At 43.7% G+C, this 15,568-nt stretch overlaps 1 protein-coding gene across 2 annotated transcripts in view; it reads left to right on the top strand.

Moving 5' to 3' along the window:
- The window catches only part of VPS13D (vacuolar protein sorting 13 homolog D), a 2,754,556-nt gene that overhangs the window by 371,896 nt on the left and 2,367,092 nt on the right, over positions 1–15,568 (top strand). For both annotated transcript variants that reach the window (XM_086921894.1, XM_086921893.1), the window contains exon 15: positions 2,929–3,004. In XM_086921894.1, the coding sequence (XP_086778020.1) occupies positions 2,929–3,004 (76 nt within the window). The remainder of the gene's footprint in view (positions 1–2,928; positions 3,005–15,568) is intronic.

Genomic DNA, 15,568 nt, shown 5'->3' with positions numbered 1-15,568 from the left:
TTGAGGGTTGGCTTGAACGATGGGCCTCTATTTGGCCCGAGTGGATATCTAGTGAATGCCAATAGAGATTTGTTTCTGGAATCGCCTACATTTATTGCAAAAGTTCACCAGTGTGTAAAAATTCGAATTACAACACTACTATTTACTGAAATTGTGAAGTGGAGTGGTGCTCAAAAAGTAGCTAGGCCATGTCCCTGCTGCCTATCACTATAGACTGGTTGAGTTTACATGCTCTCTTTCTCTGTACTCAAACCTTTTTGGACTTTCTTTTTCTGAATATATATCTCTTCCCTCTAGGAGAATCAACTTCGCTATTAAACTAATCATGCTTACCTCCCGATTTCAGAATTATTTTTTCATGCCTTTTTATATGGTCTTTAGGATTTTTTTCCAATAAGAAATATTATTGAAAAAGCAAAATACCCTACATTCAACCTTTGTGGAAGTATGAACTTAATATAAATAGCTAGAGTGTATTCTGAGTAATAACATAAATGAAATATTCAGATAGTTGAAGAAACACTTAGGGCAGCCAACATTCAATACAAAGTACCCTTAAACAGTTGTCAAGCAGTTCCTGACCAAGTCTACGTTGAACCTCCTAACTATATGTCTTAACTTAATGTTAGATTGCAGCGTACTAATTATTCCTGATCAGATGTATTTAATAAATAATGTAGTGGAAACAAAAGATTAATAATTGAAGCTTATCTAAGGTGGCATTATTTGAGTATTGTCCATTCAAGCAAAACATATACAGAGAAGAATCTATGTGTCTCTGGGACATGAAGTCTATTGGAGAAGAGAAGCCTAAGTATCTGACATATCATTATAGGTTACCAAGTCTTTGATCTAATGTGGTAATGACTGAGAGGTTTTCCATCCCTAACATAATGCCTTCCTTTCACTTGGCCAACAACAATGGTAAAGTTACAAACATCCTTTTTGAGAAAAGGATGTCTCAGACATATCCTGGTGGGCCAATAGAGAAGAAGGACAAAGCTACATCATTAGTGATAATTCCTTAAAGAACTTGTGGCAGTGTTTCACCACTGAAGGCACAGTAATGCTGGGTGCATGAAGTCTACTCCAGAATGATGGCATTTTTAAAATGTTGAGCCCATCTCCAACCTCATCAGTCATTGCAGTCTAATGGGGTATGAGGCATTGTTTTGATAAATGTAAAGCTGAGTTCTATGCATTTATCTTTGTACAAAACAACCCTAGTTTGTGTGCAGCAAAATGTTTTGAAGTCAAAAGATTGGATCAATCTTTAAAGGCCACATTGATTGTGGTGTTGCTTATGAGAGGCACTTGGTGCCTTGGAGTTGATATTAATTGTGAGAGTGCCATGTGAGATTGAGGCTCTCGTGAAAAAGAGGGCTGACAAGCTTTGGTCACATATTGCAGTGGGGAGTACAAACAAATACCACGTAGTAATGTGTTATCCACAGCCTTAAAACATGCACAGTGAAATGAAGCTTGTCCCAGTGAAAATATTTTGCTTCTCGAACAGTTCCTGTCAAATTAGTTGCTGTGCCTTGTTAATCTACCCCACCCACGGTAATGTAGGGCTGGTTTCTACCAGATGATAAGGGATTGTTTATTTGCTTATATTAATTTCAACATGGCTGCCCTCAGTAGCTTAAAAATGGTCATTCAGTACCGAGGGGATGTCCGAAATTGATAAAGAAGCTTAAGGAGCACTACCATTTCGTAAGCACAACACACCCTGAGTGAGAGTGCCCTCCTTTGGTTGATCAGGGCTTTTACGTTATTGATCGCCACTCTGTAGTTAACTGATATGATAATATCGAATGCTCTAGTACTCTCAAATAGCGATAAACGCTTCTTGCGCTTGTTGCGAATAAATATGTACTTTTTGTTTTCAGTATAATAATTCTTGGCATGCAACAACTCAGGATGTAGCTGATGCAGGCAGCCAAATAGTGTATGGAGTTTCTGGGGCGTGCAATGACACAATATGAATCCTGCTTGATTAGGGAGAAATATACCAGGCTTGAGAATCAAGAGTCTGTGCAAACTATCTAAGTTAACGAGTGATGGAGGCCTATAGGATTCACATTTGGAGTCCTCCTTAGCAGGCTTCAGCCTTGAAGCAGTGAATACTTCCCACAATGTAGGTGGTAACAGTCACTCTGATCTAGAGTAATTAAACATTGAGAGAAAATAGGGCGAAAATATGAATTTACTCCAGTTTTAGCCCATCACTTCCAGGCGCATGCTGCTAAAGATTGTATTGACAGCTTTTTTAATCTTCATCAATTACTTTGGCTGTCTTAGTAGATCCTTATTTCCTTAGTCCAGCTGGGGTAGTGTGACCTAATTCATATTAAACAATTGTACCCTCCACTGACATATATCATTTAGTGGAATATAAACCCCTATAGAAAGATTTAATTCCTAATGTTCCCACTCAATCAATGGTTACATAACATCATTCTTTTCATTGCCTACAGTATCGCTCAATGCCTGGGTTTCCACACCAAACACCCCAATGAAGGCTCCGGAGCTCCCTTGCATCATAAACTTTGGATAATGCATCTTTGCTAAATAATTTTGTGTCTAGGTCTCTTATAAGTATATTTTTTTCCAGGTCTGGCATGGCAACTTTCCGTGCCTAGGAGATCTACCTCTTGATGGGATCATATTGAATTCAACAATCTACCTTGCAAGGATCTTTTATGTATGCTTCAAAAGCCTCCCAAACTAGGTTCATTGGAATTTCGTTCTTGTTGCTGCTGACTGTAGTTTAAAAGAAGAAACAACATATTTTTCAAGCCACTTGTGCTCACCTTGCAATTGTGGGGTTGGAATTGCATTTTTATTTCTGATGTTTTGTCATTTCTTTTGGTTTTTAAATTGTTACTAAATATTTATTTCATTCACTTTCTATTTTGTTCAAAGTTGAAAGAAGTTGGCAGTGTCTCACAATCATCTGGTGTGCAAACAACATCATCAGAATCACCTCATCATACCAATGGTAGGTATTTTTCAGTTCTAAGTGTAGAAGTGTTTCACTGATTATCTGTTCTCAAAAATAGTGAGGCAACAGAGCCATATAAAGCTTAGCATGTATTTGAATTGGAGCAACACACAATATTGTCTATATTAAGTACTTAGGAAGAATTGTGCAAATACAGTGAAACAATATAAGTCAGGAAACACACCAGAAGCCTGTAGTTTAAGTATTTAAACAGTAGAAGTCTGTAGGAAAGTAGGATCTACTTTCATGGTTACCCCCACGTTTTGCTTGGTGTCAGCATATTTTTGACTAGTCTGATGGATCCTGCTAACCAGGACCCCAGTTCTCATCTAGGGGATACTCATCAAAGTCATAATCTATGAATAATCCCCGCCCATGTGCAGGATCCCGGAGCATATAGAAAATACATATATATATATATCTATAAATGCATATGTGAAAATATATATATATATATATATATATATATATATATGATAAAGGTACGTGGGGTCCCCAACTTAAGGCCAAATCCAACGCACTAAGCAGATCGACAGGAGCCATCCTGAATTTTGCTAGAAAACTGGGCTCAAGACCGACGAGCGCGATTCTCAAAGTATATAATGCCAAGAGCATCGCAATCGCTAATTACGGGGCTTCAATCTGGGGATACATAGAGCCTGTCCCTATTCAAAGGGCAGAAAATAGGTTTTTAAGATCATTGCTTTCTGTTCCCCAGTCTACCCCTACTTTTTCCACTCACTCAGAACTGGGAGTTGGGTATGTTTCTGATGTGATAAAATCTGCCCCGATTACTACTTGGCTCAAAACCTGGTTAAATGAAGAGATCTCTTTAAATCATAAAATTCTAGAAGATTGTTTAAATTTGGATGGAGTTCTCAAGATTCCCTGGATGTTGTTTGTAAAAAATATGTTAGCAAAGGTGGGACGCATCGACCTTTTTTACTCACCTATGAGTATAACCAAAGAGGATGTTAAAACAGTTAAGGATTCACTGATGAACCTTTTTATTTTCGAGCAAGAGGAAACTGAACTTATGAAATTTACTGTGAGAAGGAATTTCACACTGAAAACCGTTCCAGGCCCAGAACCCTACCTGATACTTGTAAACAACTCTTTCCAACGCTTTCTTTTAATTAGATTTCGGTTGAATTTAATTCACTTTTTATTGGGCTCATACTATAGATGGGAGACCCCGGAAAACAACAAACCTTGTGATTGTGATAACTTCTCACCCCAGGACACCTTACACTTTATTATGTTCTGTGATCACTATGATAAAATCAGAAGGAAATATCTTGTCCCCATCCTTAGAGAGGCCCGCTTCTTACACGTGAGGCCAGCCCTCTCATTCCTGCAACTTTTGCACAATGCACAAGTCACTTTTCATGTAGCAAGTTTTTTAGTAGCAGGAGTACGCATCAATAAAAAGCGCAGAAAATGTAATAATGGATTGATTATAAACGAAATTTTTTAAAGGCAACTGTTCTTAAGAATTTAACTCTCACAAGAAAATAGATTCAGCGATGTTTTATATATTTTAAACGTACCTTTTTATCCTTTTATCCTTTTCCATTGTACATAGGAATTGCTTGCGCTCATGTCACTTTACATTCAGCTGCTATGATCTATGAATCACTATGTATATACTATGTAAATATTTTCCCTGTGATATTTAATTTTTCTGTATGTGTAACCTTTGAAATGTATCCTGTGTCTTTTTATGATTTTTTTAAAAATCGAATAAAAGTGATTGACTGACTGACTGACTGACTGACTGATATATATATATATATATATATATATATATATATATATATATATATATACACACACAGCCTAAAATATTTCCACAATGGCCAAAAATGCTGAAATTACATGGGTTTGAATAGTAGCACCTATACTCTCCCAACCCCTAGAGAAGAAAGAGAGCAGTAAACATTTGTCTTACAACAATGCTTTATTGCCATAGAGAAAACCTGTAATTGCAGGCATTTTCCAGTAGGCTGCAGTAGAGTATAAAGAAAACAAAGAAAACTGACACCTTGCCTTTAAGTAAACAAGAACAGGTCCCAACAGGTATTATTTAAAAGACTGTTTCAATAGGAGTATGCCACAAGCATTACTAAGAACAGAACACAAGGAGTCAGAGGATTGAAAAAAGGGTGGTATTATTCACCAAGGGTAAGGGGTAATACATTTACAGTTAAGACAGCACTGTAAAGATTAGATCTTGTGACAACCCAGTGGCACTTGGTGCAAGGTGCTATATACAGTTTGAAGTGAAAATGAGAAGTGCAAGTGCTTTTAAAAACAGCATAAGTGGCGCATACATGAAATTATGTACATCATTTAAAGCTTCAATTACAGAACAAGTTACAATCACTTGAACAATAGTTTTTGGTAAGAGCTTTAAGTGTGATATGCGTCGTATGATTCACGCTGTGTGGTCGACGGCGTTTCGATCCCCTTGGTTTGGGATCGTCATCAGGACGGGGTTGTCGATGGATACAGTGCTGTGGACAAAGGAGGGGAGTCGTGAGCAAGGGCAATGGGCGGGCAGGGAGGGGTAGGTGAGGGGTAGGGGATTTAAGTTGGACTAAATCGAGTTAGATCTATCGTGAGAAAGGGACCGTGACTGTAGTGGTGGCCAGAGAGGGAAGGAGAGTGCTATTAGGGGTGACTAGTGTGGAAAAATTGGGCCAGGCGAGGGGGAGACCTTTCAGTGGAATGGTGATCCACCTATAAGGGAATGAACTTACAGTTGCCAGTTGGGATGGCGAGTCTGGCGGCACACGGCTGTTACTAGCGTCAATTGCTGTAGAAAATATTGACGTGAGTGTTAAAAAGGCAGGGGTGTAACAGGATAGTACGGGAGGGTCTCTGGATGTGATTACCTGGTCGCGTTCCGTCCCAGGGATGCTCACAGAGTTGGGCAGCGTCTGGGAAAAGAGAGCGCGCATGCGGTCAGTTAGGCTGTAAGACGCTCAATAATAGAGCAGATGCTGACTAAATGCGTGCCATCTGGTGGTGCAATCTCTCTGACACACTCTTACCTGGAAAAATGAAAAGCACAGAAGGCAAGCGCTCATCTGGCGTGGCTGGTCGGCAGTAAATGCGGGAACAGACCGCGCGTTACCTGAGTCCTGGCTTATGTCCAGGTTGCCGCGCGAGGGGGGTGGGAGGGCCGGTGGAGTGTGGGCGTGAGCCAGGGGCGGGGTTTAGGGACGGCCGGGGATGTGTCGCAAGGCCATTGGTAAGAGTAAAGGGAAGGGGCGGGAGTAGGAAGGGCCGGGGAGGAGTGGTAGGGCGTGGGTGAAGGTTCCCATGGCAACCCAAGTAAACAGGAAGGAAGGCAGTATCAGAACGCCGTCAAAGGCCGGCAGTCGCGTGAAAGGGAAATGTCAGCAATTTAATGTAAACAAAGGTTGAAAAAAGCTCAATTAGCGCTGTCGGCGTTAAAGGCATGAAAAACATTACAGTATGTTGTGAGCCAACAGGTACAAGCAAATAACAATAATAATGCTCGCAGTGCAAATAAGGCATGTTAGAGCCGGAGCAACAGGGTCTAATTGGTGTAAAACCGGGCGGTTAATTTACAGGATGTAGAAAAAGGCTTGGAGGGTACGTGGAGCCAGGTCAAGGGTTTAGTCTGGGCGGAGGTTCATACTGTGGAGGTAATATAATTACAATACGGGATTTACAATCCATGGAAATAAGTGTACTGTTTATGTACCTCCGGTGACGCTCTGGACATGAATGTGGAGTAAATGTGATCATAATAGAAAACAATAATCTTAGAACATGTTGTAATTTAACAGCCACGAAAGAAGGGTTTTTGGTGTGAAACCAGGCGGTTAATTTACAGGGGTTTGTAAAAGAGAGTACTGGTCAGGATGAAGGATCAAATGAATTTGTGGCGTGGAACGCAGTTCAGGAGTAAATGTGATCATAATAGAAAACAATAATCTTAGAACATGTTGTAATTTAACAGCCACGAAAGAAGGGTTTTTGGTGTGAAACCAGGCGGTTAATTTACAGGGATTTGTAAAAGAGAGTACTGGTCAGGATGAAGGATCAAATGAATTTGTGACGTGGAACGCAGTTCAGGGGAAAGAGGGACTTAGGTGGTGATGGTACTGGTCCATTCATCAAGGGTGTTGAGCCCGTGGTTGACCGAGTCAACTCTGGCGATCCATTTGCATTCAGCTCTGTTGAGCAGAGCAGTCATGTTGCCTCCTCTGAGGGGTAGGGTAGGCTTCTCAATGACCTGCCATCTTAGGTCCGTGTCAGTATGAGAATGTTCAATGAAATGTGAGACCAGGGGCGCTGTGAGTACCTTACAATTGATTCTGCTTTTATGTTGTATGATCCGCTGTTTCACCATTTGTGTTGTCTGGCCGATGTAGATCAAGTCACACGGGCATCGGATGGCATAGATTACGTTTTGCGTTTTGCAATTGGTTAGATGAGTGAGCTGGTGTGTTTGTCCCATGAATTTGAATTCTTTGGTGTTCATTGTCAATTCGCACACACTACAGGACTGGCATTTGAAATGTCCAATGACCGGGGGCATGCCCCAAGCTGCTGTGATGGTGTTTGTGTTGCTCTCGGTGTTGGTGGTCGGCCAAGTGATGGCACGAACGAGGTGGTTAGCGATGTTACTACCTCTCTGATAAGAGAACAGGGGAGGTGCGCTGAATTGTTCTTCCGATCGTAACACAGTCCAGTTCTTTTTGATAATTTTGGCAACTCTGTTGCTGTCCGGACTGAAGACTGAGACAAAGGGAATCCTTTTCAAAGTTTGTTTGTTTTGGTTTGGCACTAGTAGGTCCTCCCGGTGGTTATACCATGCCCGTTTTTTGGCTTGTTTCACCAGACGTCGTGGGTAACCTCTATTGATCAGTTTGGAGACTAGGATATCCGCCTCCCTGAAGTAATCCTTGCGCCACTTACAATTCCTCCGGATGCGGAGGAATTGGCCAAAGGGGAGACCATCGCGCAGGCCTCTGGGGTGGTTACTAGAGTAGTGCAGCAACGTGTTCCGTTCAGTTGGTTTGCGATAGAGTATAGTTCCAATTTTGCCTTCCTCTGCATGTATTGTGACATCCAAAAAGGGTAGGTCATTGGGTTTGGTTTCATATGTGAATTTGAGATGTTCCTGGGAAGAGTTTAACCATTCAACGCACGGCTGTAAGGAGTCAGCTGTCCCATTCCAGATTAATAGAATGTCATCGATGTACCGACGCCACAGATGGATTTGGGGTCGGTACGGGTTGATGTGGTTGAGGAACAATGATTTTTCAAGGGCATGTACATATAGAATGGCAAAATTCGGAGCAAAGCAAGCCCCCATTGCTACTCCCTTGATTTGCAGGTAGTATGTATTTTTGTACAAGAAATAATTGTTTTGTAGGGCCACTCTTAAGAGATCCATAACGAAATCAGTAGGGATTTTGGATGGTTGTGGTCTGGTGATCAGAAGGTTTTTGATTACGTTGAGTCCTTCGCAGTGGGGAATGTTAGTGTAGAGGGATTCAATATCCAAACTTGCCATTATTTGATTGTCCATATCGAAAGGTTGGTCCTCAATGGTGGTGATTAGGTCCATAGTGTCACGGATGTAGGTGTCCGTTGTGGGCACAAATTCTTTTATCACAGAGTCCACAAACTTGCCAAGGGGTTCCAGGATGGAGCCGCATCCCGATACTATCGGGCGTCCAGGAGGATTTCTGGCGTCTTTATGTATTTTGGGAAGTACATAGAGGATCGGGGTCCTTGGGTGTGGGTTGTTCAAAAAATCAAATTCTTTTTTGTTGATCACATTGTTGTCTCTGGCTGTAGTTGTAATAGAGAGAATCTTTTGTCTTATGTCTGCCAAGGGATCTTTGGATAGAGCACGGTAGTGGTCGTGGTTGGTTAATTGTCGTTCTACCTCCCTGTCGTATTCAGTGTTATTGAGGACAACAATCCCACCTCCCTTGTCCGCGGGTTTGATGACTATTCCCGGATTGTTTTGTAGGGTGGAAAGTGCTTCTTTCTCCTCCCATGGCAGGTTGTAGGGGACGTAGCGTGGAATGGTCTTTAGTGCCATGACTTCTTTTAAAACAAGTTTTTAAAAAGTCAGAATTTCTGGTGGCATTTGATGCGAGGGAGGGTTGAAGGTGGAGGGTGGCCGAAATGGAGAAATCTCTGACCCACTGTTGTCTGGTTTGTCGGCAAAAAAGTGTTTTAGTCGGATTCTCCTGAAAAATTTCAGAAGGTTGGACTGGAGATCCAGAAAGTTGGTTCTAACCGTTGGCACGAACGAAAGACCACGCGACAGAAGTTTCGTTTCTGTGGGTGTGAGGTTGTGGAACCCCTTGGCAAGTTTGTGGACTCTGTGATAAAAGAATTTGTGCCCACAACGGACACCTACATCCGTGACACTATGGACCTAATCACCACCATTGAGGACCAACCTTTCGATATGGACAATCAAATAATGGCAAGTTTGGATATTGAATCCCTCTACACTAACATTCCCCACTGCGAAGGACTCAACGTAATCAAAAACCTTCTGATCACCAGACCACAACCATCCAAAATCCCTACTGATTTCGTTATGGATCTCTTAAGAGTGGCCCTACAAAACAATTATTTCTTGTACAAAAATACATACTACCTGCAAATCAAGGGAGTAGCAATGGGGGCTTGCTTTGCTCCGAATTTTGCCATTCTATATGTACATGCCCTTGAAAAATCATTGTTCCTCAACCACATCAACCCGTACCGACCCCAAATCCATCTGTGGCGTCGGTACATCGATGACATTCTATTAATCTGGAATGGGACAGCTGACTCCTTACAGCCGTGCGTTGAATGGTTAAACTCTTCCCAGGAACATCTCAAATTCACATATGAAACCAAACCCAATGACCTACCCTTTTTGGATGTCACAATACATGCAGAGGAAGGCAAAATTGGAACTATACTCTATCGCAAACCAACTGAACGGAACACGTTGCTGCACTACTCTAGTAACCACCCCAGAGGCCTGCGCGATGGTCTCCCCTTTGGCCAATTCCTCCGCATCCGGAGGAATTGTAAGTGGCGCAAGGATTACTTCAGGGAGGCGGATATCCTAGTCTCCAAACTGATCAATAGAGGTTACCCACGACGTCTGGTGAAACAAGCCAAAAAACGGGCATGGTATAACCACCGGGAGGACCTACTAGTGCCAAACCAAAACAAACAAACTTTGAAAAGGATTCCCTTTGTCTCAGTCTTCAGTCCGGACAGCAACAGAGTTGCCAAAATTATCAAAAAGAACTGGACTGTGTTACGATCGGAAGAACAATTCAGCGCACCTCCCCTGTTCTCTTATCAGAGAGGTAGTAACATCGCTAACCACCTCGTTCGTGCCATCACTTGGCCGACCACCAACACCGAGAGCAACACAAACACCATCACAGCAGCTTGGGGCATGCCCCCGGTCATTGGACATTTCAAATGCCAGTCCTGTAGTGTGTGCGAATTGACAATGAACACCAAAGAATTCAAATTCATGGGACAAACACACCAGCTCACTCATCTAACCAATTGCAAAACGCAAAACGTAATCTATGCCATCCGATGCCCGTGTGACTTGATCTACATCGGCCAGACAACACAAATGGTGAAACAGCGGATCATACAACATAAAAGCAGAATCAATTGTAAGGTACTCACAGCGCCCCTGGTCTCACATTTCATTGAACATTCTCATACTGACACGGACCTAAGATGGCAGGTCATTGAGAAGCCTACCCTACCCCTCAGAGGAGGCAACATGACTGCTCTGCTCAACAGAGCTGAATGCAAATGGATCGCCAGAGTTGACTCGGTCAACCACGGGCTCAACACCCTTGATGAATGGACCAGTACCATCACCACCTAAGTCCCTCTTTCCCCTGAACTGCGTTCCACGTCACAAATTCATTTGATCCTTCATCCTGACCAGTACTCTCTTTTACAAATCCCTGTAAATTAACCGCCTGGTTTCACACCAAAAACCCTTCTTTCGTGGCTGTTAAATTACAACATGTTCTAAGATTATTGTTTTCTATTATGATCACATTTACTCCTGAACTGCGTTCCACGCCACAAATTCATTTGATCCTTCATCCTGACCAGTACTCTCTTTTACAAACCCCTGTAAATTAACCGCCTGGTTTCACACCAAAAACCCTTCTTTCGTGGCTGTTAAATTACAACATGTTCTAAGATTATTGTTTTCTATTATGATCACATTTACTCCACATTCATGTCCAGAGCGTCACCGGAGGTACATAAACAGTACACTTATTTCCATGGATTGTAAATCCCGTATTGTAATTATATTACCTCCACAGTATGAACCTCCGCCCAGACTAAACCCTTGACCTGGCTCCACGTACCCTCCAAGCCTTTTTCTACATCCTGTAAATTAACCGCCCGGTTTTACACCAATTAGACCCTGTTGCTCCGGCTCTAACATGCCTTATTTGCACTGCGAGCATTATTATTGTTATTTGCTTGTACCTGTTGGCTCACAACATACTGTAATGTTTTTCATGCCTTTAACGCCGACAGCGCTAATTGAGCTTTTTTCAACCTTTGTTTACATTAAATTGCTGACATTTCCCTTTCACGCGACTGCCGGCCTTTGACGGCGTTCTGATACTGCCTTCCTTCCTGTTTACTTGGGTTGCCATGGGAACCTTCACCCACGCCCTACCACTCCTCCCCGGCCCTTCCTACTCCCGCCCCTTCCCTTTACTCTTACCAATGGCCTCGCGACACATCCCCGGCCGTCCCTAAACCCCGCCCCTGGCTCACGCCCACACTCCACCGGCCCTCCCACCCCCCTCGCGCGGCAACCTGGACATAAGCCAGGACTCAGGTAACGCGCGGTCTGTTCCCGCATTTACTGCCGACCAGCCACGCCAGATGAGCGCTTGCCTTCTGTGCTTTTCATTTTTCCAGGTAAGAGTGTGTCAGAGAGATTGCACCACCAGATGGCACGCATTTAGTCAGCATCTGCTCTATTATTGAGCGTCTTACAGCCTAACTGACCGCATGCGCGCTCTCTTTTCCCAGACGCTGCCCAACTCTGTGAGCATCCCTGGGACGGAACGCGACCAGGTAATCACATCCAGAGACCCTCCCGTACTATCCTGTTACACCCCTGCCTTTTTAACACTCACGTCAATATTTTTTCTACAGCAATTGACGCTAGTAACAGCCGTGTGCCGCCAGACTCGCCATCCCAACTGGCAACTGTAAGTTCATTCCCTTATAGGTGGATCACCATTCCACTGAAAGGTCTCCCCCTCGCCTGGCCCAATTTTTCCACACTAGTCACCCCTAATAGCACTCTCCTTCCCTCTCTGGCCACCACTACAGTCACGGTCCCTTTCTCACGATAGATCTAACTCGATTTAGTCCAACTTAAATCCCCTACCCCTCACCTACCCCTCCCTGCCCGCCCATTGCCCTTGCTCACGACTCCCCTCCTTTGTCCACAGCACTGTATCCATCGACAACCCCGTCCTGATGACGATCCCAAACCAAGGGGATCGAAACGCCGTCGACCACACAGCGTGAATCATACGACGCATATCACACTTAAAGCTCTTACCAAAAACTATTGTTCAAGTGATTGTAACTTGTTCTGTAATTGAAGCTTTAAATGATGTACATAATTTCATGTATGCGCCACTTATGCTGTTTTTAAAAGCACTTGCACTTCTCATTTTCACTTCAAACTGTATATAGCACCTTGCACCAAGTGCCACTGGGTTGTCACAAGATCTAATCTTTACAGTGCTGTCTTAACTGTAAATGTATTACCCCTTACCCTTGGTGAATAATACCACCCTTTTTTCAATCCTCTGACTCCTTGTGTTCTGTTCTTAGTAATGCTTGTGGCATACTCCTATTGAAACAGTCTTTTAAATAATACCTGTTGGGACCTGTTCTTGTTTACATAACGCACCCTTCCCAACGTGGTTTATGGGTTACCTCCTGTGCTTCCTACAACCTTGCCTTTAAGGCATTAGAGTAGGGGTACCGTGCCTTTAAGTCCTGCAGGCGACCCCTTGCTCCTATGGTGCACCACAGGTGGCAGTTAGGTCAGTTCTTTTTGGAGGTGCATAAGCACCTGAGTGAATTTGCAATCATCATACAATAACATTGCAGTGATGCTCGTCCGGGGAGGTGGGTGGGTCGTTTATGACTTTGATGAGTATACCCCTGGATGAGAACAAGGATTACAGGTAAGTAACTAATCCTTCTCATCCAGGGGATACTCATCAATAGTCATAATCTATGAATAGATTAGCAAACCCATACCCAAAGTCTCGCGGACGAGCAATCAAGTACACAGAAAAACATGAATCAATATCACATTTACAATACAATTATGCAAACAAATTCCTCAAAGAAGCCTGTACCTCTTGGGCATCGTCCTGTGCATCTGAATCTAGGCAGTAATGGCGGGTAAAGGTATGTACTGAGCGCCATATAGCCGCCTTGCAAATCTCAGATATCAGAATGTTGCGAAGGAGAGCTGTTGTAGAAGCTTTCCCTCTAGTGGAATGTGCACATGGTTTGCCCTGTAAAGCTTTGTTAGCTAATTGGTAAGACAGAGCTATACAGGAGACGATCCATTTAGAGATAGACCTTTTTGAAGCTGACAGACCGTTATTAATTGCACCATAATTAACAAAGAGCCGGTCAGACTTCCTAAGTGGAAGAGTTCTTGCCAGGTAAAATTTCAAAACCCTCCGGAGATCTAGGGAGTGTAAAGATCTCTCCGGGGGAGTGTTTGATTGAGGGAAGAAAGTAGGTAGTGTGATGGTCTAATTGATGTGGAAATCCGAGACCACCTTGGGGAGGACGCCTGGATGTGTTCTCAGCACCACTGTATTGGCATGAAAAACTGTGTAAGGCTCCTTGCAACACAGGGCCTGAATCTCACTCACCCTGCGGGCTGAGGTGATGGCTACCAAGAAAACAGCTTTCCAGGTTAAATGCTGCAACGATGCCTTATGAATAGACTCTAAAGGAGCTCCCATTAACTTGGGAAGTACGAAGTACAGCACCCAATCGGAAACTTTTGTAGTTCTCCATGCCAGCGAGGTCATGGACGACGTCACAGAGGGTACGACTCCGGTCGCGACCCCGCTGACGTCACTGGATCCATAATAGGACCTCGTCGGCGTGATGACGTCAGTTCCCTTTTTTCCGTGCCGTTGACGCCAACGGTTTCTTTGGAACTTTCTGTAGTAGCTTTGTATTTCTTGATGTTTTCTTCTGTTTCTCTCGACAATGTCTGCGAGGAAGTCTGGTTTTAAGCCATGCAGGGAGTGCGGTAAGCAGATGTCCATCATTGACCCGCACGAGGATTGTGTGTGGTGCTTTTCTTCCGACCATGACGTCGATGGATGTCCATGCTGCTGGAAGGTGAACCCGAAGGCATTGAAAGAAAGAGAGGCGAAGTTATTTATGGCCAAGATGAGAAAGGATAAGAAAGCAGGTAGGATAAGATCGAGATCGAGGTCCCGTTCCGAATCCAGGTCGGGATCGAAGTCGGCGTCGGGACACTCGAAGCTGAGGAAGCATAAGAAAAAGAAGAATTCCTCAAGGCATCGATCTGAAAAAGAAGCGGCGCCGAAATCGACCTCACCTTGGCGTCACAGATTGGATCATGTCTCTCCTTCATTGTCGAATCCAGCCTCTCCTGAGAAGTCAGCCTCACCCGAAGTCTCTCCACGTCGATCACCGGCGCCGGGTCCATTCTCCTGATCCGAATGAAGATCATCCTGTGCCGGAAGAGCAGGAGCAACCAGAAGATGTTCCGATGTCGGTGCCGGCTGGCCCGAATCCAGGAACACCGGCTTCGGAGACAGTTCCAGGAGTTTACCCTCCATTCCCAGCTCCAGGACAAGACCAATCGCATTACCTTAATGCTATGTATGGTGTCTTTGCAAGAGCAATGTTTTTTTTTTTTTAACCAGAACAACTTTATTTAGTGGAAGACAAGCAGAGGTCAGCAGTGGCATACATACAAAGCATATGATGGTACAGGGACAGTACAATGCAGCAGCGTACACGGCGAGACCAGTAGCCAATTCAAAAATCATATCAATAGAGATGCCAATAGAATGACGATATAAGCAAGCAATTGGAATGCGACACATCTGGACAGAGCATGCAAGTTCAGCAATAGTACGGATATAAAGCATACATTCTTCCAGGACGGAAAGCAGCATCAGTACAGTGATCACATACCCATAGGTCAACAGCCACTAGGCCGAGTTAAGCTAGGCATCATTACACAGGAGCAGGCAGCATTCCCCCCACCCCCCCAATACAAATATAGAGTAGCTTTCACAAGAAATTAAGCAGCAGTGTACAGGAATCCCTCCAGTCGCCGCTACACAGGGTATCCGATAGATATAGGCTGATTCCTAGCAAGCATAACCCCGCTAACCAATCCCAACCCAATCCTCACTGTCCGACTCAGACTCCTGCGCAACTCGAGTGAGTAGGTATACC

Source organism: Lissotriton vulgaris, chromosome 5, assembly GCF_964263255.1.
Source record: "Lissotriton vulgaris chromosome 5, aLisVul1.2, whole genome shotgun sequence".
Classification (NCBI taxonomy): domain Eukaryota; kingdom Metazoa; phylum Chordata; class Amphibia; order Caudata; family Salamandridae; genus Lissotriton; species Lissotriton vulgaris.
The sequence above is the reverse complement of the archived record's forward strand: the minus strand, read 5'-3'. Positions and strand labels throughout refer to the sequence as shown.